This window comes from Agelaius phoeniceus, chromosome 3 (assembly GCF_051311805.1).
Source record: "Agelaius phoeniceus isolate bAgePho1 chromosome 3, bAgePho1.hap1, whole genome shotgun sequence".
NCBI lineage: Eukaryota > Metazoa > Chordata > Aves > Passeriformes > Icteridae > Agelaius > Agelaius phoeniceus.
This window is the reverse complement of record NC_135267.1, coordinates 88,511,508-88,534,452: the sequence shown is the minus strand read 5'-3', so window position 1 is coordinate 88,534,452 and position 22,945 is coordinate 88,511,508. Positions and strand designations below refer to the sequence as shown.

Here is a 22,945-nt window from a genome sequence, read left to right as displayed (position 1 = left end):
AGTGAAGCTACTTAGTCAGGATGCTACCTTGCATGACAGTGTGGCATTGTATCTGTTAAGCATCTGCTGAAAAACATGACATCCTTTCTGAGCAATGTTTTTCACAGTCCAGCAACCATTTCAGCCAAAAATTAACATTCATCTTGAAGGACAGCTGAAGGTAATTCAACCTCTTAACATAAAACAGGCAAGACTACCTGAAGTTGCAGGAGGGGAGGATGGAGACCTGTCCTCACATGGCAGCTGGCTTCCATAATTCTAAAGAGAAAAAGAAAGCTGAAGAGCATTTGGCTGGCAAATACAGTCAGTAGAAATGAGCATCTTCCCAGCAGAGGCCAGGTGGATAAACTGGAGCCTCTTCAGCCTGTAATTAACTAGACAGGTCTTGGTTGCCCAACTCAATAGTCATGTTCAGTATTGCTCAGAAGAGTGCAACACCCTGTACTGATAGCAGTGCTGTTTGGGCACGTGTTCTTACAGGTGTTTTCTGATGCATTTTGTCCAACTCAGGGAGTACTTCTCTGCTCTATGTCATGCACTCAGCCTCCCAAGCCCCTCTGGCCAAAGACTGATTTTCCCTGTGCTGCAGAACATAACTCATTTGGTTACCACACAGGAACAGATGCAGCAGAGCAATGGTGGGATGGTGATGTTGACACTTACTGCAGTTTGGTTAGGGTATGTGTAATTACTGTTCTTGTATGTCCTCAGGAATGGCTCAGCCTACAAAACAAGGCAAACTGAATCAATGCAAAGCAACAGAGGAACACGTGGAGATTTCCATTCCCCAAACTTTGGCTCTCAGATGTCTGTAGATGATTAGCAGCTTGATACAAATAAAACAGAGGGATTAAAAATAATTACATAAATGAGTAACTAAAAGGCCTTTTTAAAATTTGTGTAGCAACAGTGTAAATCTGGGTTATATTTTTAAAACAAAAGTTAGAGAATACCCTCGGGACCCCACTGTGTGTGTCTCACAAGAAGCTTGTGGCCTCCCTGCAAGGTATTCCCAGTTAACCCTGCAGAGCTATCCTGACTGGTACCAACACTGCTCTGTTTCCCCCCATTGAAGCTCTGCCATTCAGTGTGGATACTTGATGATCTCGGTTAGGTGGGCCAAACACCCTTCCCTTGTGTTTTAGCCAGCTGTGATGTGTGACTCTGAGGAAGTTGACTCCTGTTTGCCCTCCATCCTCTCCTGGGTGAGCTCTCATGCTGCTCTTGGCAGCAGTGGCACAGACTGTGTGGGGAGGAGCAGATCATCCTCACAGAGCCAGAGCTCCAGGCACTGGGTAAAGGCTTCCACAGACGCCCAGCCACTCCCAGCACCTCCACATAAACACAGACAGCCTTATAACTTACCTCAGATGGACATTTGAGGACAAGCTCATCATCCATCTTCTGACTATCTGTCTTCTCCCCTACAGGCTCCAGCTGGGGGGGAAAGGGGATGCACAGAGGAAAAGCAGATGAGTACCAGAAAGCAATGGGTGATGCTGTGCAGTTGTTGAAAACCACGTCTGCAGCACAGCAAGACAACTGCAGAGCAATGCTGGCAGCTGCTCCATGCACTGTTTCCTTGTGTGCTGAAGAGGCTAATTCCCACATACCTGGAAGGTGGCCTGCTGGTCAATGTGCCTGGCAGGCGTCATCTTCCTGGGAGACACAGCCTGAACACAACCAGCTTTAACACACCTTGAGATTTACTGGTTTGATATGACTGGGCTAACAATTCAGGTCACCTTTCTTCATATGATCACTCTTTCCCTTTGTAAACACAATTCAGAAAATATATGGCTACCTAGTAGATCTCTGGGTGTTTTTGCTGCCAAGGACAGGATGAAGTCAACAAGGAGAGAGCAACACAACCTTTAAAAATCTTACCATGTTGTTCCACAAAGCACGTGCAGCCTGGGAATGAGCCTTTTGGCTGAAGTGGAAACAATCTGGGGCAAAATATGATTCATCTGGCCACCCCTCCTAGAAAACAAGATAGGTGCTGTTACAGAGGCAGCAAATATGCAACAAGCTGTGTATTCTGTCTTCTCTCTTCCAGTGAGATAACTTAGCTGACTTCTAAACAAAGTATCTGCAAAGGCCTCTGAGGCAAACAGAATTAAACCAGAAGAGGAAACATTAGTAACTCAGAACTAAGAAGCCTTTAAAAACTCTTTAACACAGTATTCCCAAAGTAATAAGGAATACACTGTGACTCTGAGTACAGAATACCTGGGCAGAGATATCAATTTCTGGATTTCCCCTGAGATTTACACATTACAGTCCTTTGAAACATATGAGTTTTCATACCAAAGGTCATTTACCAAAGTACTGTAAAGGACTTGATGTATAGGGAATGTAGAGCAAGTGCTTCCTGATGAAGATTTTGACCTAAAATATCTACTTAATGGCTGTCCATTTGCAGTGCCCAAATCGAGGTCTGTATTCCTGTTGCCCAGTATCTCATATTCCATAAACATTTCATGCAATTTTAGATGGTAACTGAATATAATTATTAATTACTATGTCAGGAAACTGCTAGCTACATTTTCAGCTAAAACAATTTTGACAAGTCAGTGGCATTGCACCAGGTGTGGTTTTCTTGTTAGTTTTACCTGTGTTTTTGGCATTTCAATATTAGTCATAAATGGCTGCATAACCACTGTGAAATCATCCTTCGTGTCATACCTTCCACTCTCCACTAACCGGCGGGTTCCCTCCTAAAGAGTAAAAGAAAAGTTGTCATTGTTCCTTCTTCTGTGTTCAGCTCATCAAGCTGAACACCTCACCCAGGGGCTGCCCCTCCCTCCTTTCCAGCTTGTGCCAGGCAGCCAATGCAAACACCTTTTTGAGACACCCATCCTGGGCTTCTTTACAGAGAGGAAGCCTGGGGATGGCTGCCTGACTGACAAGGACTGGCAGCCTGCTCAGGGATTAGGTTTTTTGTCAAAAAGATGTCCTTCCAGAACCACCAAAGTGTTTTTGGTTTGGCTGACACACTGTGTCTGAAAACTTGTTCCTGAGTTAACATGTTGTTTGATTTAACCTGATTTTCAATAACATAACTGATCAAAAAACTGCTGCCTCTCTGACATATTCTACTTTCTATAACTCTGTAACAATTATTCTTCTCATTTGTTTTGTTGGTTTAGTGAAAAAGAATTTTAAAGATCCTGATCCTACTTTTTATAATCACCACTACAAATACATCTTGAAAATAAGTGGAAACTGTCTCCCACTTTCAAATTAGCCCACCTGTGGTCCCTTGATCAACAGAAGGATGATATTACATTTCTAACAAATGCAATGTGCCTTACCTGATACATTCTGTTAAAGTAGATCAGCTTCTTTAACTCATTGGAATTGTTCTTAGGGTTTATGACACAAGGGCACAGGAGCCTGTGGGATAAGAGCATGGCACTGAGATTTGCTCTTCCTTTTCCCTCCTTGCTTCCAAGCTGATAAGCTGCAGGATTAAAAGCTCTGAGAGGGATTTCCCTGAAAGGTCATTGAATGAGAGCATTACCTCTCACCCCTGAGTTTCTTCATAGCCCCAATTCTTGAGCAGAAACACATTTATTAGGGATAAATTAATGAATGGAAAGTGAGGAAAAGCTTCCATGCTAGCAAAGGCCACACTGTGTGCCCATGGCAAGGCTTCAGCAGCAGGAGTGATCTCTGTGAGGAGGGGCCAGGGCTGCCTGTTCTGGACACAGCTCCAGCAAACCAACCATAGGGAATGGCCGAGCCCCTCAGCCAAGCTGGTGGCTGTGTCTGTGAAAACCTACCTAAGAATGGGCAGAAAACACCAGAGAGAGAGAGAGAGAGAGAGGAAAGAACAACAGAAGGAACAAGCAAGAGATGCTCCATGGCAGAACAGGCACTCCTGGAAGGGACCACAGCCTGTGGATGCACATGAGTGTAGGACTCATGCTGGAGCACAGGACAAGAGTGAGCAGGAAGGAGGGCAGAGAAAGACCAGATCCAGACCCCAAGCCATGCCTGACTGAAGGGGCTGAGGGTACTCTGCAGGAGTAACAAGGGTGGGGGAGAGATGCTTGGAGAAAGGTTGAACCTGAGAAGGAGGGAGGACAGATGCTTTAACTGTTCAACTTCTTTGTTCATTCATTTTCCAATACCAGAATCAGTAATTAAATGTTTATGCTCATGGACAACAAACACAATTAAGTTCCCCAAATCAGGTTTGTTTTGCCTGCAATGATACTTGGTAGGTGGCTTCCTGGTCTTTATTTTGATCCATGAATTTTCCTGCTCACAGGAAATTCCTTGTTTTCTCCCCATTGCTGGGGTGGGGAGAATGAGCAGCTGTGGGAGTGCTTGACTGGCACCTGGGGCCAACCCACCCCAAAAAACTGTTCACAAGTACACTTGTGCAATATGCTTTGCTTCAGCAGAACTATGCAAGCATCCTTCAAGATGGAAGATTTTTTGCCACAAATTCATTCTAATCAGCTGAGAGAGTCAGAGGTTATAGTGTGTATCACAGCAAGGCTGGTAGAGCACCAAAACAATCATCAGGACTGATGCAGAATTCTCCATCCTTAGAGAGCCATTCTAACCTGAGACATTTTAAGATTCTGTGAACTCCTGTTGGCCACCTTTATCCCTCCCCTGAGGTTTTGATCTTTCTAGCACATGGATATTTTTGGGATGTTCCATCTTCCTGGGCATGCCCCATCACTACTTCAGAAATCCAAATTAGAAGAAAGACTCTTTTCAAATATCCTGACAGTGTGACCACAGTAAAACATCCCTGAGAGAGCTCTTAGAGAAATACCTCCTATAGAGATGCAGTTGATATATGTAAAATATGCACAGATCCCTACTGTGTCCCAACTTCTCTTAATGGAGACCAACTAACAAAAGCTTTTACCTCCACAGTACATCTATATGAGAACAATACAAATCTAAATGGTGTTTTCAGAAGTTTCATAAACACATTAGGCAACATTAGGAGACACATATTCTCTTTAGGTTGTTTGCTACTCTCAGAATAAAAAGAAAAGACATTCAAGATCAAAATCCTCCTTAAGGTGGTTCTTCTACTCAGTAGAACGGCATTTATTGTCCCACATGGGCTCTGCTTATCACCCTGTAAACTTGGCTTGCTGCCAGACAGGCAAATGTGAAATTCAGCATGGCATCTGAAATTATGTGGAAAGATCACAGCTACTGTGAGACAATCTAATCTTAAAGGCTTTGCTAACTATCCTTGTCCAATGATTAGGGCCTTGAGATACCTGTGTACTCTAGCCAGTAACCTTTGTAAAAATAAATAAATAATTTTTTTTAAAGAACTACAACTGGCTATTGGGAGTACCAGCAACCTGAGTTCCAAACCCAATTTTCCACTGACAGCCACAAGGAAGCCACAGCAAGAGGGTTGCATCTCTTCTCTCCTGCAAAACCAGCGGCTGCCTACATTCACAGGACAAAGTTATTCTCCCCATCTGTCCAGAAAAGCAGAGACTTGCTTTTCTGAAAACAAGCAAGTCCTGCCAGAAGCAACTCCAGGGGACAATGCTGGACACTATCTTAGTCACCAAAAGTCCACTCAGGGTGCAGGTCTGCCACCTCAGTAGTGGACTAACACTGATCTGGAAAGGATTGTTGAGCCACAAAGCAATAGGTGGCACAATGAAGCATCCAAAACATCTACTTAAGACACTAATTAAAAATAAAACTAACCATCAGCAATAATTACAGAGACTGAAAATTGCAGAAGGGAGAGGGAGAGTTTTAAGTGCAGAAAAGTAAACCTGTAACTACAACCAGAAAACCTTGTATCTTAGTGTCTTCTCTATTTTCACCAAAGAGTGCCCAGCTGAGCTTTCTCTGCTCTGGCTTGAGCTCACTTGCAGGGTAAGTGTGGAGCCAAAAGCGGCACCTTCATAAGAAACAATAACAGCAGGGCTCAGAGACAGCTTCTTCTAAGTGCTGTGCTGAAACCAAAATGTAGGGACAAGCACAGAGAAAGATGTTTGGTAGCCTGAAATATTAGATCCTTTTCCCTTTAAGAAAAAACTGCAACAAAGACGTTGCAGCCCTCTGTGAACAAGAATGAGAGCTGTAACATAAATGATCTGCAGACCTCATGATCAGCTTTGGGCAGCTATTGTTCTTTGATTGATGCAGCTCCCGGAGCCTTGGAATGTAAAGCATCGTCACCAGGTTCACATATGCCCGTGGAACCTGCCAAGAGGACAAACAAATCCTTAGCAAACTCCTGGAGCACAACAGTGTTGGTTTTGTCCCTACACAGCCACAGCAGACCTTGGTAGCAGCCTGCTGATTCAAGCATTGTGTATTATTTATGACAGAGGTGTTCAAAGTACTTTCTCAATAATTAATTCCCCACACAAGCAATACTAAATTACAGCCCCTGCCTGCACTGCCTAGTTCTATTCTAAATGTTGATAGCTGGTCACTTGAAAATGATGGCTTCAAAAAGGTCCAAACAAGTTGTTAGAGGTCTCAGCAAGACCCAGACACCTGCTAACTCTTCAAGTATTCTCATCCTTCTTCAAGTTGAATATCTCTCTTAAAGACCACAAAAATATACTTATTTGAAGTTTAAAGAACAAGCATTATTAACATTTTCCAATCAGTTAATAATGTTTGCTCCACATTGTTATAATGTTTTTTGATATTATTTGTCCACAGCACATCAGCTAGATCTAAGAATGTTCTTATTTCTTTGGTAAAAAGCTTTACCAGCTCTTTTTGCCTTTCACAAAGATTTTCCTGTAAGCAAACACTTCTGGATACAGTAGTACTCTGCAGATGAAAGAAAGGAAATAAATTCTTAATCAATTATGAGTGACTGCTTTACAAACAGAATAGAAAATCCCTGCTCCAACGTACTAGAAAAGTTTGTCTTACCTCTTTGTGAAGTAAGTCCAAAGCTATTTGTATATTGTAGGTGTAATTTTCAGGAGAATAGTGTACCTGTTAAAGCAAGAGGGTTGTATTTTATTATTAGTTTACTCAGGCAGGGACAAGAATGACTAGCTGGAGTCTGTCACAGTAGCATTTATGTTTCTAATTCTTGGGTCAAAAGTAACAGAGTCATAGGCAAAATGGTCCTGTCTCTGCTTTTCTTCCTTGCCATCACAGCTATCTCACTGGCAAGAAAAGAATTAGCAGCCACTGGATACCAGTGAGACTGAAAATTCACAGGGTAATATCAGACATCACAACATCCTCAATTCCTCGGTTTACTTGGGCTGGTCTTAAAAGCTCAGCTAATAACTCATTAACAGGGGCCATATATGGGAGAGAATTGTTTGTGTAAAAGTAAGTTAATTTCTGCTGTATGGAATATTAGAACATGTCTCCCATATGCTCCTTGCCTGCCACAAATAATAACTGGCAAAACTTATGTGTTTAGGTGGGAATGAAATCACTTCATATACTTGTCTTTCAGTGCCAAAATTTCCTTGGTCCATTTTAATGGTTTAAACACTCTAATTTCATTGTCTTAAGTAATCCAACACTTATTTTTTCACTTGTGGGACTACAACAGTCACATAAACTTTCTTACAAGAAATGCCTGTCTTATTTTCAGCCTTTTTTCTCTCTCATTTAATTTCATGCAGAAGTTGATTGAGAGCCCCACTTGCCTACTCTATAGAAGCAGACAGCTCAGATCCCTTATTCATTTCCTAAGTCACAGCTCAGCAAGAGTGCTGTGGTTGGCACTATTTGTACTTGTGCCACACAAAGATTGCTGTGATCCTTGAATGCACACATGCTCTCTCCTTGCCACCCACCCCAGTCATGTGAACAGGCATTTTGTGTTTGGTTTGATAGCAGAAGGTAGGAATGCTTCATTTGCTCCTTCCTTGTTTTATAACCATCTTACTATGCTGCTTTGCTGTTCTTCCTCATCCAAAATGAATCATGAAGGATGACAAGTAAGTGTATGTTCAACTGCCTGTGAGTAGGTAACCCTCATCACTAAGTGAGGAGTCTGCCACAGCCTTTCACCTCCCCCACAATCACACACACTAAAGGCTAGATGTATGTATGTTATATATATATATATATATATATATGTATACCCCCCATTACATATAATTGAATTAGCATGAGCTGTGCTTAGAACTTTTCCATAGCACTGAAAATATTGAGAGTACCAAGTAAGACTAAGGAGTGTGACAAAGAGGCAAAGAGGAGTAAAAACCACTTGGCATTTTATCTACAAGAGGTAAAGTCACCATGCAACAAAAAGTTATCCTAGTTAGCAGCAAAACAAAGTCTCAACAATTATGCAATTTAGAGGTGTTCTAAAGGTATCTCTAACACTATGCTGAGCAACCTGAAGGTCTCAGTACAGTTGCATTCCAGAGCTGCACAAGTAAGGCCTAAGCTATTTTGCACCCACTGAGCTGCTCCCTCTTACCCTTTGCAATACATTAAGACCCTGTGCCTTGACTGGCCCAGTTCCTGCTGTAGGGAACTTACTGGATTCTCGCAGACTTTGCAGAGGTCATTTCCTCCTATGAAAAGTGTTATAAGCTTCCAGTCATTCTGGAAATCTATTTCCTACACAGAGAAGGAGATGGAACAGAAGTTTTTAAGTAAAAAAAGAAAAGGAGGGAGATGGCAGCAACATACTAAACACAAATTTCCCATTTCTCAGAGTACATGGCTATCATTCCCCTAGGCATCCACAACAAAAACAAGTTTGTAGTCATGACTGAAGATGCAGAAACTGCTGTGATCTAAACCAAAATTACAATATCAATGGCATCAAATTATTTACTTCAGTAAACTGTTGCTCAAAATCTATCTGTATGCTTTTCTTAGTAATATCTTGTGCACACAGGGTGACTCTTCCTGCAGTCCTAGAAACATATCTTCATGTAAAAATTATGGTATGTGTTTTACTGTGTGATAAATAATGCAGCTATCCTGCTGGTAAACCCTGGGGGACAACATATTTCAGACTTGCTGATAGACAAACTGCAAAGAACAGTGGGGCAATATTAACTCTATCTAACAATAATGGCAAAATATTGCAGCACTTTTTGTTTCTGCAACGATTTTGCAAAGGGATAGATAGCTAAATCAAGGTAATTATGCTACAGTAAATAAACACCTTCTTAGCTTTGAGGAAAGGTTCAAATATGCTTAGTAGCATGTTGTGGATGTTGTGCTCAATATTCTAATGCTTTAATTTCAGTGCAAAGCACCAATAAAAAAAGCAGCAATAGTGCATCAGCCTCCAGTGGTTTAAAAACATCTTTCTTCAGAGGCTGGAGGCAACATATCCCAGCAAGTATACACACTGTTCAGTAGTTTGGTCTCAAAATGTAAAAAAATCAAAAAGAGGGAGAAACTCCCTTCTACACTCAAGAAGTGCTTTAAAAAGTGAGAGTAAAAAAGATCTCTTAAATCAAAGATATATGATCTCCACCATGAGCAGGCTTTCTCATCAGAAGGAACTTCAGTAGTTATATAAAAACAATTATTACCTAAATAAAATATATTTCCATACATTTCTGTTAACATACTCAGGGCAATAAATTTGGCAGAGTAGAGCTTAGAAACTTTGAATGAAAACCATCCAACTGTTCATTGTTAGTTGCTGCTCCTTTTAATCTCATTTCAGATGCATCCATCAGATGGAAATCTTGTTTACAACAAAGTGAACCAAGAAGGAAGGTACTGCAAATATTTTTGCCAATATGTACACACCAGAGTATTTACACTAAACATGCACACAGATATCTTGAAGGCTTTTTGGCTGCTTTCCAGCTGCACCATTGGAAAGCCAAACTATTATAGTGTAACTTAGGTCACTGATTGCATAACACATTTGTCAAATTACAAATAGCAAACATTCAAAGCACTAGCTGAGGTGAGAAACATGCAAGCAATCCTCAACTTAATGTGTATTTTACAGACAATTAATCAAATAATTCTTAACAATGAATGTGTACCTCAAAAATCAGCTGCTGACTAGATGAAAGAAGGGACTAATTTGTTTTTTTAGAAAACAACTCCCTTCCTCACTTCACATGCTCACTCCACACGATTTTCTACTTGAAAAGCTTCCCCACAACATCCTAGCATGTATCATTTCTGCTGGAAAAACCACCTGCTTACAGGATAATTAATAGCACCACAGCAAAATCCTCACAGAGAACGGGATCTGTTATCTTACAGGGGGACGTGGGTTGGGAGCAGAAAAAACAGCACTGCATTTGCAGCCACTTCCAGTAAAAATGATAAAAAGGTTACAATTATCTGGGCTTGATAGCAGCTATCATACACTGGCACAAATTAATTTAAGACTAAGCTATAGATTATTTTGTACTGAACTCACACTCTGCACTGGGAAGTTTTATGCTGTAGAAACTAATGATGCTATGTCACATCATTCTAAAGATAGTCATGATATGTTGAACTCACAGAATTATTCTTCATGAGGGCCACCAGTCTCCTAACCTGTTCAGGAACATCCCTAAAAATAAAAGAAAAATAAAATCATAAAATACATCAATAAAAAATTAAAGAAAGAATGCTGCATAGATAACAAGGCAAAGAGGAAAGCTGACTAATGGACATTAAAAACCAAAAAACTCCAAAGAAAGTCCAGTTTTCATTGAATGGAATATATGATATAGCCAACGAAGGCTATGCTTTGAGATAGTGATGGAAAAAGAAAAAAGAGAAAATAATTAGCATCCAACAGGCATTGGGCTACTTTGCAAATACTCTTTTACCAACTATATAGAACATGCACTTTCCCCACCATCGGACAGATGCTATCAACAGACATAGCTCTGAAGTGTCTGTGCTCATACCAATGTTGTTATACAGCCTCAAGGCACTGAAGTAGGTCTTATAAGAACAGTTACCAGTGGAAAAAATAGGATATGAATTGCACTGAAGAGGGTGCATAGTGATCTCTAGTTAATTCCCAGCTCTGGCAGACCAGGAACTAAACAATCCACAACCTTCTCAGTCTCTACACAAACTCTTGGTCCTGATGACAAGAGGGTTTGAATATACCTCCTATAAAGTGGAGATATCTTTTGTCTGACTCACAACAGGACAGCTTTCTGAGTAGTGCCTGTAAAATGCTGTGGCTTTCTTGGCTGCAAATGTCAGAGAAAGTATTGCTTTTGTTGCTAATTTATTTGCAGTGTTTCTAATCCATGTCAAAGACCTCATCACATTTCTTGGCCTTCATGCTTTAGTTAGGATTAAAAAATATTTGCCTATTAGACTTACTGTGCTCCTGCCAAATTCGAGGATTTGGGCCTTTTTTAGTCACAAGGAATTTTACAGAAAAAAATCAAATTCCTATTAAAATTAAAAGTTTTCCTCTTACTCTGCATGAGCTCCGGCGACAGCTTGGTTTAATGAGGCATCTTTTGAATTCTGTGTTCCAGTGCCAATGGAATACCCTACCAAGGATGGGTTGAACTCACGAAGAATATCTGCAGAAAGAGACAGAACCCTGCAATATTGTTTCCTGCAGCAGCTAACAAATGAAGAAATAAAGGTCAGATTTTAGTAAAAGACCATTAAAAAGCTTTAGGAGATAGCTATTAAAAAAATTCAACTTTTAAGTATAATAAACATGGAGATTCATCACCATACAACCATTTCCCTGCCTTCAAGATTTCTGAATTTCATGAATTCAGATATCTCGTGACCTAACACAACCATCTTGGCTAGCAATGCCATTTTGCCTGGCAAGCAAGGCTGGGTAACCATATACTAAGGCAGGAGAACCTCATGTCATCATGCTCATAACTGCAGACAGGTTGGAATCAAATCCTTTAGCCTGATGGCCCCAGATGTATTAACCCCAAAGACCCCAGATTCCCTTCTAGATCTTAGGTTACAAACCAGCCTTACAAACACCTCAGATCTAAAATGTCCTGACCTTTAAAAAGCATGTAAAATCTGATCTTGTAATGTGATTCTGCCCCTGCCTAAAACAACTTTCCCATATAGTCAAAATAGTTTCTTTAGGCTATGAGCTAAGACCTTTGATTAATCTGTGACCAAACACATTTTAGACAGAACTATAACCAACAGAAGAATACTGAAACAACCAAAACCTAGGAATTACAAAACACATAGTTAAGTCATGCACAGCATATTACAGTCTGGCTGCTAAGCAACTTTTACTCAGCAGTGGACATTAAACACAAAGGGATTGCTTGTGTCACACTACAAATTTTAACCCTTTTCTCCTGTCTCCTTTTAGGTATTTGAATAATAAACAGCACCACATATTTATCAAATTTACAGAAAAAGCCACTTACTTGGTAGTGTCGTAACTGTGCTTATGTTTTCATTTCCTCCAACACTGTTAAGAAAGAAAGAAGAAGGAAAAAGTGTTGGTAAGGTCCGATGGGCTCGGCAAGGCAATGGACAAGGTAGGAGAGTGCCCCCTTTTGGGGTTACCGCACAGGTACAGAGCGCGCTGCTGGCTGTGCTGAGCCCACCGCGCCCTGGGTGCCTGTCCCCACATCAGAGACACTCAGCTCCAGCAGAACAGTCTGCACAGTCTAGTGCAGAACACTAGAAGCCCTGTACAGGCAGCTCTCCTTTCAACTCTTTCACGTGTTTCGGCATATTTTTTAACTCAGCTGAAAGAAATGTGATTTTTTCAAGGGTGCCACCTTTGCTACAGTTACGCCTATTACAATGTTTATAGCTTCCATTTTTAGTTAACATAGCTAACCAAAATAGAAAGTTCTAAAAGCATATATTTCAGAGTGATAAGTAAAATCAATACCTTTGCCTTCCCCCATTGCCTTCCCCCCACTCACATTTCACTCAACTGGAAGAATACTTCTAGACTGGTGAAATTCACCATTATGTCCATGTGCTCTTTATTTGCCTTCATGCTGAAAAAAATTACTAGCATACTTGTTGCAAAAAAAAACTCAATGGATTTCTATTAAAGATCAAAATATAAAATGTTTGACTTAGAACATCTCTATAGTGACCCTTTAATCTGGAACAGATTTGAAGTGCAAATGGAAGTGCTTGAGGCCAAGCTGGATGGTGGCACCATGGTCTAGAGAAAAGTGAGCACCCTGGTCTAGTGAAAAGTGGCACTTCCTATGGCATGGGGGTTGGAACCAGATGATCTTTAAGGTATCTTCCAACCCAGACCATCCTATGATTCTGTGAATGTGTTTAAACTTCTTCTAAAGTTGCAGTGATTGGTAAAAAATGATGAACAGAAGATCAGCCTGACAAGTTAGGTATTAAATGATACAGTAGCAGATTCACAAGCAAGCATGACTGCCTTTCTCCAGAGTCTTTTTGATGTGTCTAACAACATGCTGCATATTGTCTGTATTGACTCATAATTGATGAACTGTTCTCCATGATGTAAGCAATACTGGGAAAGGATGAAGGAAAGAGATACTGCATATGAAACAACAGTAGAAAAGATTTTTTGTAGACCACCAATTTTAAATAAGACAAATGGGTGATGTGGGCCTACACTGGGCAAGAGCAGACAGGGTACAGAAAGAGCAGGGACAGAAATGCAGAATGAGCAAGTGATGCAACGGCAGTGGAGTTTAGAAGATCCTGTTCCAGGGTCTCCTACAACCATGAGATTGAAAAAGAACTTAACAAGGACCCCATTTTTTCATGTACCCAGGTCTGTTCCAGCCATGCTAGATAACTCTCTAGGTACCACTGGTACTCTAGATAACCACTAGTTGAAGTATTTTCTTTAACATGAGTAATAGTACAGCCATGTCCTGTCATGCAAAACGTGACATCAAATCCAGTTTCCACAAGCCTTCATTTACTACAAAAACAACTATATTGATCAAAATGGGAGAAAATGGATTCTCTCCCACTGAGGGGAAGATTTCTGGGACTCACCTCCAAGAAAGACCTCGGTACTGAGTCAGGACATCCAGAACATCATGGGGTCTGGATCCTGCCCCATTAGCTGCCTGGAGGAGGAAGAAGAGTTCACCATCAGAAAATAAGCATTGCTACAGTAACTACTTCTTGACTGATCCTACTGAGAATAACTTAAAAGCATATTAATGAAGCAAGCTATGTCATCTTCCCAAAATAGAACAGATTCCTGTTCTCAAGAAGTTCAAAGGCTGAAGGTATTTTAACTCCACTCCAGTGAATTACCCTCTTCTATCAATTTCATGATTAGATCAAGTGGGGGAAAATTACTTGAGAATGTTGAAAATACTAATATAATTCAAAATTTACGTAAGGAATAAATATGACAGCAGTTGTTCTGAACTAATAATTTATTATAATGTTCCTCACATTAAAAAGTTGTACAGTGATTTTATGTCTTTCCCAGTTTCTCCAAGGAAAAAACTACAAGGATTTAATGTGATAATTAGCACAGAACATGTAGGAAACATGAATTATTATATGAGCAGTAAAGCAGTCACCATTGATTGGAGAATCACAACCAGTCTAGGGATAATGAGCTTACATAGAACAAGGGATAATGTTAAAATAAAAAAATCTCAAGGCAAGTTCCACTCAACACACCTGATGTTCTACTGCAATTTTAATCATATATTTAGTTAGTATGAATCACTATGGCTTTATAGGCTTTGGCATTATCATATATTGTTCATATTATATAGATACACAGATATACACAATCAGGTGAAGAACTTTTTCTTTTTCTTCTTCAAGTTGCTCACTAATATCTTTCAGGGCTAATACCTTGGGAGCTGCCAAAAATTGAAAGAAATTGTAAAGAAAAGCAATTGTTGCAAGTCCACTCCAGCAGAGTAGTTTTGCGGCTACACAATCTAATCTTACATTTCTTCCTTGTGTTGGACTCTTGTGGACTTCAAATGGGAACTTTGCACTCAGATTAGATTCATGATCTGATTATCAATCAGCCAAGGAGGAGTATGGAAAAAAAATGTGAAAAACGTGTTTGGCTTAATAGGGCATGGTATGTATACCATTTCCCAGGTTAAAAAATCAGAAATTTCATTGTAAGTTTTTCATTGCGATGGCTATCTAGTGATCTTTACTTACTGTGAGTGAATCTCCCACAGCAGCAATCACTTGAATATCTGCTGGTTTCAAATTATGAACTAAAAAAAAACAAAAACAAGGGTAGTTTAAGGGAAAGAACAAAAGAAAACTACAAATAGTGATGGTTATTAAAAGTTTTCCTCAGAATAAGCATAATAAATCATTGCAAAGACAGTATTTTTAATATTCATGACAGCATCAGTTGAGAATGACAGAGACTGATAGTTATCAAATGACAAATTATTCTTGGTACCATAGCTGGGCAGTAGCTACAATGACAAAGGAGACAGCAAGATTCCAGTCTTGCATTTGTTCTTCCTCAAATTTCTTTTAACTGGTGAAAATGACTGAAAAGCAGGCACAGCTCTGGTGGATATTTAGAACCATCACAAGTTCTGAGGAATGAAAAACCTACCCAAGGAACTCCATATGGGTTTTTGCACCTCAGACTGCATTAACAAGAGCCTCCTACAGTATATCCCCCCCTGGAAATGAAGGGCCTGACTGCCTCCTATCTTTTCCACTGTCACTTCTTTGTTTGTACATGGAAGATGCAGCTGCATAAACTTTCATCACCCTTGAGGTAGTGAACTTGCATCTTGCTATAGAACCACTCACATTGTTCCAAAAAGACTCTTAAAAACCACAGTCAACAAAGTGCACTTCTGCAAAGAAAAGAATACCTCTCCTGAGTAAACCTAGTTCTGTTCTCCTTCTGTCATCAAATGAAGTAGCTCTATGACAAAAAGGCATAGTACTATACCTGAAACTGGAACTGTATCAGAGGGATCCCGGTCAGGACAGGGAATATTTGTTCCATAACTCCTCTCCTGCAAAGACAGGGCAAGACTTCGCATCAGTCTCCTCTACTCTGGTCATGGTAAACTATTTACATCTCAGAGCATTATATTAATGGAACTCCTACATACTTTGTATAAACTAGCCAGCTCAGCTTGCCCTCAGTCTGTGCCTTTTGAGGGCAGACACAAACTCAGCCTGCTCAGAAGTCCTGCAGCCTTATGAGTGCAGCACAACTCATGCCTACCAGTGGGGCCAGTTGTTTTAGACTCTGAGCCATGTTGCTCTCAGCTAAGCAGCATTTGGTGTGCCCATACCCTGAACGTCTTTTGTGAGAAACTGTTTGAATATCCCTGAAATATCTTAGCACAAAACCATAACTCTGTCAGCAGGCCATGACCCTGCCTTCTGTGTATGCAGTCCTGTTTGTGCAGCCAGGGGTTTGCCCTCCTGGCTCTTCTGGGTTGCAGCCTACTGACAGAAATACCCCCAAAGTCTACTGTTAGTGAAGGGCTGACCATCAATATACCAAAGCAAACCATCACACAAGACTCAAAGATGTGCTTTGGCTCCAAATCTCTCTGCAGTATTCCTTAAGTAGGCTAACTTGCCTAAGGAAATGATACTTGTATGTCTTGTCTCGTTTTTCTGGATTGGGTTTTTAATTTTTAATTTAAAAACCCAACAAAAAAACCACAAACATAACATAGTATTGCTCCTTACATCCTTAACACCTCCTACACTACAGCTATTTCCAAAAATCAGAGTGGTAGGTACCATTGCCTCACGGCAAGGTCTGTACACCCCAAGTAACCAACAAAACAGATGGCACTATATTAAAATGTGAACAGAAATGCATCTTACAACTCCAGTTACAAACAGGCCATTTTGTCTAAATGGTCTAGGCATTGTGTTCAGAGGCATGAAAATGAACATTATCAACTCACTCTGTTCCTGCTTGGGAACACCAAGTTCTGCTCAAAATCAGAGTACTCTGACTTAAAAAACACAATCATGGGTCTTTTCTCCACACATTTAATCTGAAAGTATCTCATAAAAAAAAATAAACCAGAAAACAACCATATTCTTCAGATTTATTATGGCAATGAAAAAAGACTAAATCAGACCCACACAGTAGTTGGATCTGATCTAGTTTCTTCCACAGTAGGACTAAATAGCCCCATTTTCACTATCTTCTTATCCCAGGGAAAATAACATTTTTATCCAGATGCTTAACATAGGCTCTTACCATTAAAGGCAAGACTCACTTTAGGCTAGCTGAACACATCTACCTTACCCACACTCTACAGAACACACCAAGGAGATAATTTGCTATTAAACATCTGACTATTTAGTCAAGCATAGAAGTAAAGAGCTGGAGTTTTGCATGTAGTTTTCCCAGGTAGCATTGTTTATTTAGGTTACAACACACTCTTACCCACCTGCCCCACTCCCTGGAATACACCCAGTCCATTGATGCAAACAGTCCTACTGTACCTGAGGTGTTCCTATGCGGTTTGATGTCCTCAGGGAGGATGAGTAGTTACTATTTCTATATGTAAACAAGTATGGATTTTCCTGCAGAGTGAAGAGAGTATGTTTACAAAGCTAGTGGAAACACGTCAGCTGATGTTAAAGTCTTCTGGCTACAATTTCCAAGAGAAAAAAATCTTTACAGTATTAATTTCTGAATGAACGTTGCATAAGTGAAGCAAACCAGGTTAGACTTGAAAGTTAGGCCCTGGTCTAAAGCCATGTCCTAGGTATGCTCTAGGCACAGTACCACCTCCTGCCTTAAACCTAACATCAAACAAACCATAAAATTCTATGTCTTTGATATTTTAATTGCTGCTCAGAAGCTTTTGGATGCCAGTAATATTTTATCACTATCAAATTATTGAAGTCAGAGCTCAAATGCAAACGCATACAAGAACCTGTTCTTTTAACATGAGATGCTCCAATCCTGACTACTGACAGCTCCAGGGACTAAGTTAGTAAAACGTGTTAGCAGAGGCAAATCATAGAAAAGCTAGATTATATAAAATATATGGATTCAATTTTATTGGTGACACAAATTTGAATATTGATAATGCACATCATACCTGCAATTAATAAATTCAGATTAGCCAGATATAATTTTGGACAAAAAAAAAAATCTGACAGAGATGATTTAACCAAATTTTGTCAAAAGTTCTTTTTTTCAGAGTTTCATCTATAGAAAATAAAGACTCCATGTCAATGAACTTTAGGAACACTCAGTTTTTAACAGTGCAGTAACTTGGGCAAGCGCACATTCCCAAAAACTTCAGAAAACAACAGTATTGAAAATTTGGAAATTCTGCAAAGAATAAATAATATCACAGAATAACAAGGAAGCCCTTTTACCTGAGATGGACACTGTACAATTTTTGTGGCACCATAAGGCTGCTTCTGTCCAACTGGCTGCATCTGGAAAGGGAGAGAACAGAGGAATTGTACACATGCTGTGTGTGGGGAGGAAGGGAGAGCAGCAGCGCAGCAAAGGCTCTAGTGCCTGAAGTTTTCTTTCAGGAAACATATATATTTAAAAATTTATTTTGCTTATGATAAATATTTATCTATGCATAATATACCACACGTATACCTACAAAAGCAAGGAACTGAAAACAAGGCCTCTCACATGAGCAGACTGTCTTCCCATCATGACTAAAACCTCCATCCAAACATTTTGGCTTTTGAGAATGCTGACTCTCTATAAGTGTTGATTGTTTATCCTACCTTTCAGAACTGTTTCATTATCTACACTCTCACACATGTTAGGCAACACCAAAAGGTGCTTTCCTATTCCATACAGAGACTTAATAATGTTTATGTTTGTTGGCCTTCTTAAAACAAGATGGAGAGGAGTTTATTGTAATGAAAAATTATGGAATTATTCAGAAAATAGTGACAGCACAAAGGGACAAATACCAAAAATAATCACTTCACCTGTTCAGGCAGCTTGCTGAGTGCTAATTAAATTGCAATCACACACAGAGGAATTGGCTAGGGTTTAGATCCCTCAGTGCATGTCTGCTCAGCTTGGCACCACCAGCTGCCAGGACCAGCAGCCTGCACAAGAAACAGGATGCAAGGAACTGGAAAATACAACAGCAGCAGGCTTGATGTCACCAATACACTCTGTGCAGGAATGCTACATTCTATTTTGATTCTTCTGTCAATGAAAATAATGGGAAAATTCGGAGAAATAGAGAAGATGCTTACAGAGTTTCTATTCTTTGAGAGAAACATTTGAAGAAATAGTCTGCATTTTTTTTTTTGGGCGGGGGCGGGAGGGGGCAATAAAACTAATTTCCCCAAAATGTGCAAAATAATTTAAGTACAAAAATAAAAAAAGTCAAGCTCAGAGAAAAGGAAAAGATACATTGGGATACTTTCCCATCCCGCTAGGAAGAAACAAAGTAGCTATTTACTCCCATTCTTAAAAGAAAATATACTCCAACACCAAATCATCCCTCAAAAGATGGGATACATACAATACAGTATTTCTTGACTAGAAATTAAGTTCAAACAGGTATTAGACACTTGCATGTGTTGGGAGTTGGGTGACAAGAACAAATTTCTCCAGAAGGCAGTAAGTTCCAGCTGGCTTAGACACACTGCTCTCCCAGCACAGACTGACAGCTCCCATGCGCTGAGCTGCACAGTCCTGGTCAGGGAATGGGGCACCAGGGCTGTATTGTGGCCACCAACCCTCCCCTGAATTCTAGCACATCTGTCATGCAGGCACTCAGTGTGGGTCTGCTCTGGTACTCAGCAGAGGCAGCACAAACCCCTGAACAAAGAACAGAGAGGCATAGGCAGCCTCCTGCAGTGCTGTTCACTTTTGGGTTCTTGCCTGGTTTACCTTCTCTTTTGGCTGCAGGATAGGCTTGGGTTTTGTTTCCATAACACAAAAAAGTGCCAAAAGACAAGAACTCCTCTCTCCTACTTATGAAGTTCTTTACATACATAAATGGGGCTTTGCCCTCAGATATATGACCAGAGGTAAAATTGAATAATTTTGGCAATGCCTACTACGATCAGGCTCTCCGTGGTAAACATCAAAGCTGTCCAACTACACAGCCAACCTCTCTCAGCTTTTCCAATGCCATGTATCTGACTGTTCTCTGGTGTGCTCAGTATATGAATTGCATTGGTCCTAAAGAGTTAGAACAGTTTTGGTCAAATATCCAGCCCTGCCTAGGACCAAGCCTTAGAACATGATGGCTCAGCTTCTCCTCAGGCAGGCTGAAGTGCAGCCCTAAGGCCAATTGCCACTAGATTTTCAAGGTTTTGCCCTTTGGCCAATAAGCAGATAATTATTCCAGGAAAGAGGTTGGTACCAAGCCTCAAAACAAGGTCCTGACAGCCTGGCAGAGAGCAGGAGAAGGTAAACCTCTGAATGCAGTTTCATTCAGAGGTTCAATGCTATGTTTCCAGGTCCACAAGTCACGATTCTTGATTTTCTATCAGCTCCCAAGACTGTGTTATGGGGTTTTTTTCAATTTTTAAAGAAGTCAGCCTAAACAGTTGGCTAGGTTTCCCAGCAGAACTGGAGAGACCTTTATCAGGCGAGGACACCTGCAAGTGCTTTTTATGCTGAACACATCTTTCCTATCTTCTTTTACATCACAGCAGAATACAGGCAGACAAGGCAATCACAGGCAGACAAAGAAGCAACCCTAAAAGGCTCCTTTCTGATGATTGCTACTGTACTCTGAAAAGTCCACTTAATCAAAGAGAAGTCAGGAAAAGAGATGGCAAAATGAGTTGAGGGAATTGTTACCACACAGTCTTCCTTCAAACCAGTGGCAAAATGTGGGTTTGCTACATTTTGCTCCTCCTCCAGCTCACCTAGGCTGTCCTCTCACTAGAGGAATCACCTCACACTGAGTAAAAACACTGAAATAAAGAAAAGCAGGTATTTGTCTCCCTTGTGACAATGCTTTGGTTCTGGTGGCTCCACAGCATGCTCGCTGCCCAAGTCTGGATAACTGGCCCTGATGCAGCCAGCCTTATAAGCACAGCTTCGTATTGCTTACGGTTTTTCATCTCTGCTGTTTTCACAAAATGCTCCGGGGCAATTAGAGTGACAAGAATAGAGTAACATGCCACAGAATGGGTTGCTAAAGGACAGAGCAGAGGAGGACAAATAAAGTCTGTGCAGAAAAGGATTAGAGACAAAAAAATGAAACAGAGGGCATCTATTTATGATGGAAGAACTGAGGTAGGAACTGTGACATCATCACAAGGCATATCACAGATAACAGCAAAGGAGATAGACTTGGAACATGGCTGTTCCAAGGTTACCACTGCAATAGGTTATCAACTTTTGACTCCTTGGCTCCTACTAACTTTAACTAAAAGATAACATATTTTATTAAAAGTGACTGTACTATTCTTGTAGGTACATCATCTGGTGACGATAGAAGTCTCTAATAGAAGCCTCTTCCTGCAAATTCTGCTTCTTTAAATGATATGGGCTACAACAGCATTATTACTGCTTAAAGTAGCATAAAAGAAAACAGCTGGATAGGACATCCAACTCTAGAGGACATAACAAGAGCTCCTCAAGGTTGTCTATCCCCTTTTCACTATGAGCAACAGCAGCACAAAGATGATGGAGAAGGAGGAAACAGCAGTATAAGACTCATTAGTACAGCATGGTGGGGGATGCAGGATAGAGGAGAGTAGACAGGAGTATAATTGCTGTAATCTCAGGTTAGGACAAGCCTCAGTCATCCTGTGTTCTGCTGTCAAAGAAGTAAGATTAGCAAAACCAGAATCTGTCACAGCTCATTTAGTCCATGAGGCTTCCCAAAGGGCTACTTTGAAAACCTTTCTAAAAAGTTCTTAGTAAAAAGTAGCAGCAGGGTGAGATTTGTCTTGGAAGTGTAGGGCATTTAGCGTTATTCAAAAGCAGCCTCCCTGCACACCTGAGGATAGCAGTCATGGGATAATTTGTGCATTCTTCCTTCCCCTGCCTCTTTGCTACTCAAAGCCTGGCTTGTACAGGGTTGCTACTAGTCATCCAGACCAAGTTCAGCAAGAAACAGTCTCTGTAGTACTGCTTACCATGTTGTTCCAGAGGCCCACAGCCATGAAAATGCAATCTTCCAAAATCTCCACTTGTGTCTTTGATGTGGTAATCAAATCATCCTTGCCCTGAAAGGGAAAGTACTTTAAGCATCATAAAATAATCAAGAGTATGGAAAGATTAGTTATTCAGTGACAGAACCTCTCAACCCATAAAACAATATCCATATTCACAATGAAATCAATCTTTGGTATTCTCATTAAGCCCCTTGCCACTGATCCCAGTTACTACTGGTGTGTCAAGATAGAAAGATGCTGTTTTTGTAAATGATTGCTGCACATCAACAGGACAAGAAGAGCAGAGCAACAACACAACATGATCACAATAGTGACACACAGTAGAGCAGGAATACACAGAAGTGAATACATGAATCATTTGGAATAAACAACACTTCTAGTTTATACATGCCTTTAAAGATTAGAAACATGCAGAATTCTTAAGTGAGCATGCTGAATTGTAAATGAAATGTAACTGCTGGAAGAGTTTGGAAGGTTACACATGGTGGCCTGCAGCATACCACAAATCAGAAGAAATAAAGAATCCACCTATGACACATGATAGTATTTAAAGAAATAATAGAGCAAATTACTGACAGAAAAACTAATGGCATGAAAGTTAGAAGTCTGCTATTTGCATAGGGACCAGTCATCTACAAAAAAAGCCTGGCAAAAGATGACCCCAGTAGCAACAAGAAGATTTTGCAAGACAGAAAATCCTTTGTTTTCCTGGAAGAAGAATTTCTTCTCCCAATTCACTTTGTTCTGATACTGATCTGAGGTGAGCAATGGAATTACCTCAAATTCATGAAGTTATTATCTTGATGCTCAAAACCCCAGACCATGAGTCATTATCAACCTATTTTACAAAAAACCACCTAATGTGATGGATTTTGATACCACACTCCAAGTGAGCCATTCTCCAGAAAGTTATATTCTCCCTAAGATCTTCGTTGCCAGATCTTAGACAACCTTGACCTTTCAA

General features: G+C 40.3%; 1 protein-coding gene across 1 annotated transcript in view; it reads right to left on the bottom strand.

The window, feature by feature from the left end:
• The window catches only part of PLB1 (phospholipase B1), an 88,125-nt gene that overhangs the window by 37,892 nt on the left and 27,288 nt on the right, over positions 1-22,945 (bottom strand). The window contains exons 16-33 of the mRNA XM_077176318.1: positions 21,943-22,032; positions 18,232-18,294; positions 17,344-17,424; positions 15,812-15,878; positions 15,049-15,107; positions 13,900-13,973; positions 12,312-12,355; positions 11,366-11,474; positions 10,441-10,492; positions 8,488-8,568; positions 6,904-6,969; positions 6,113-6,213; positions 3,318-3,399; positions 2,616-2,720; positions 1,888-1,983; positions 1,366-1,437; positions 664-723; positions 198-258 (exon numbers count right to left, since the gene is read on the bottom strand). Of these exons, the coding sequence (XP_077032433.1) occupies positions 198-258; positions 664-723; positions 1,366-1,437; positions 1,888-1,983; positions 2,616-2,720; positions 3,318-3,399; positions 6,113-6,213; positions 6,904-6,969; positions 8,488-8,568; positions 10,441-10,492; positions 11,366-11,474; positions 12,312-12,355; positions 13,900-13,973; positions 15,049-15,107; positions 15,812-15,878; positions 17,344-17,424; positions 18,232-18,294; positions 21,943-22,032 (1,363 nt within the window). The remainder of the gene's footprint in view (positions 1-197; positions 259-663; positions 724-1,365; positions 1,438-1,887; positions 1,984-2,615; positions 2,721-3,317; positions 3,400-6,112; positions 6,214-6,903; positions 6,970-8,487; positions 8,569-10,440; positions 10,493-11,365; positions 11,475-12,311; positions 12,356-13,899; positions 13,974-15,048; positions 15,108-15,811; positions 15,879-17,343; positions 17,425-18,231; positions 18,295-21,942; positions 22,033-22,945) is intronic.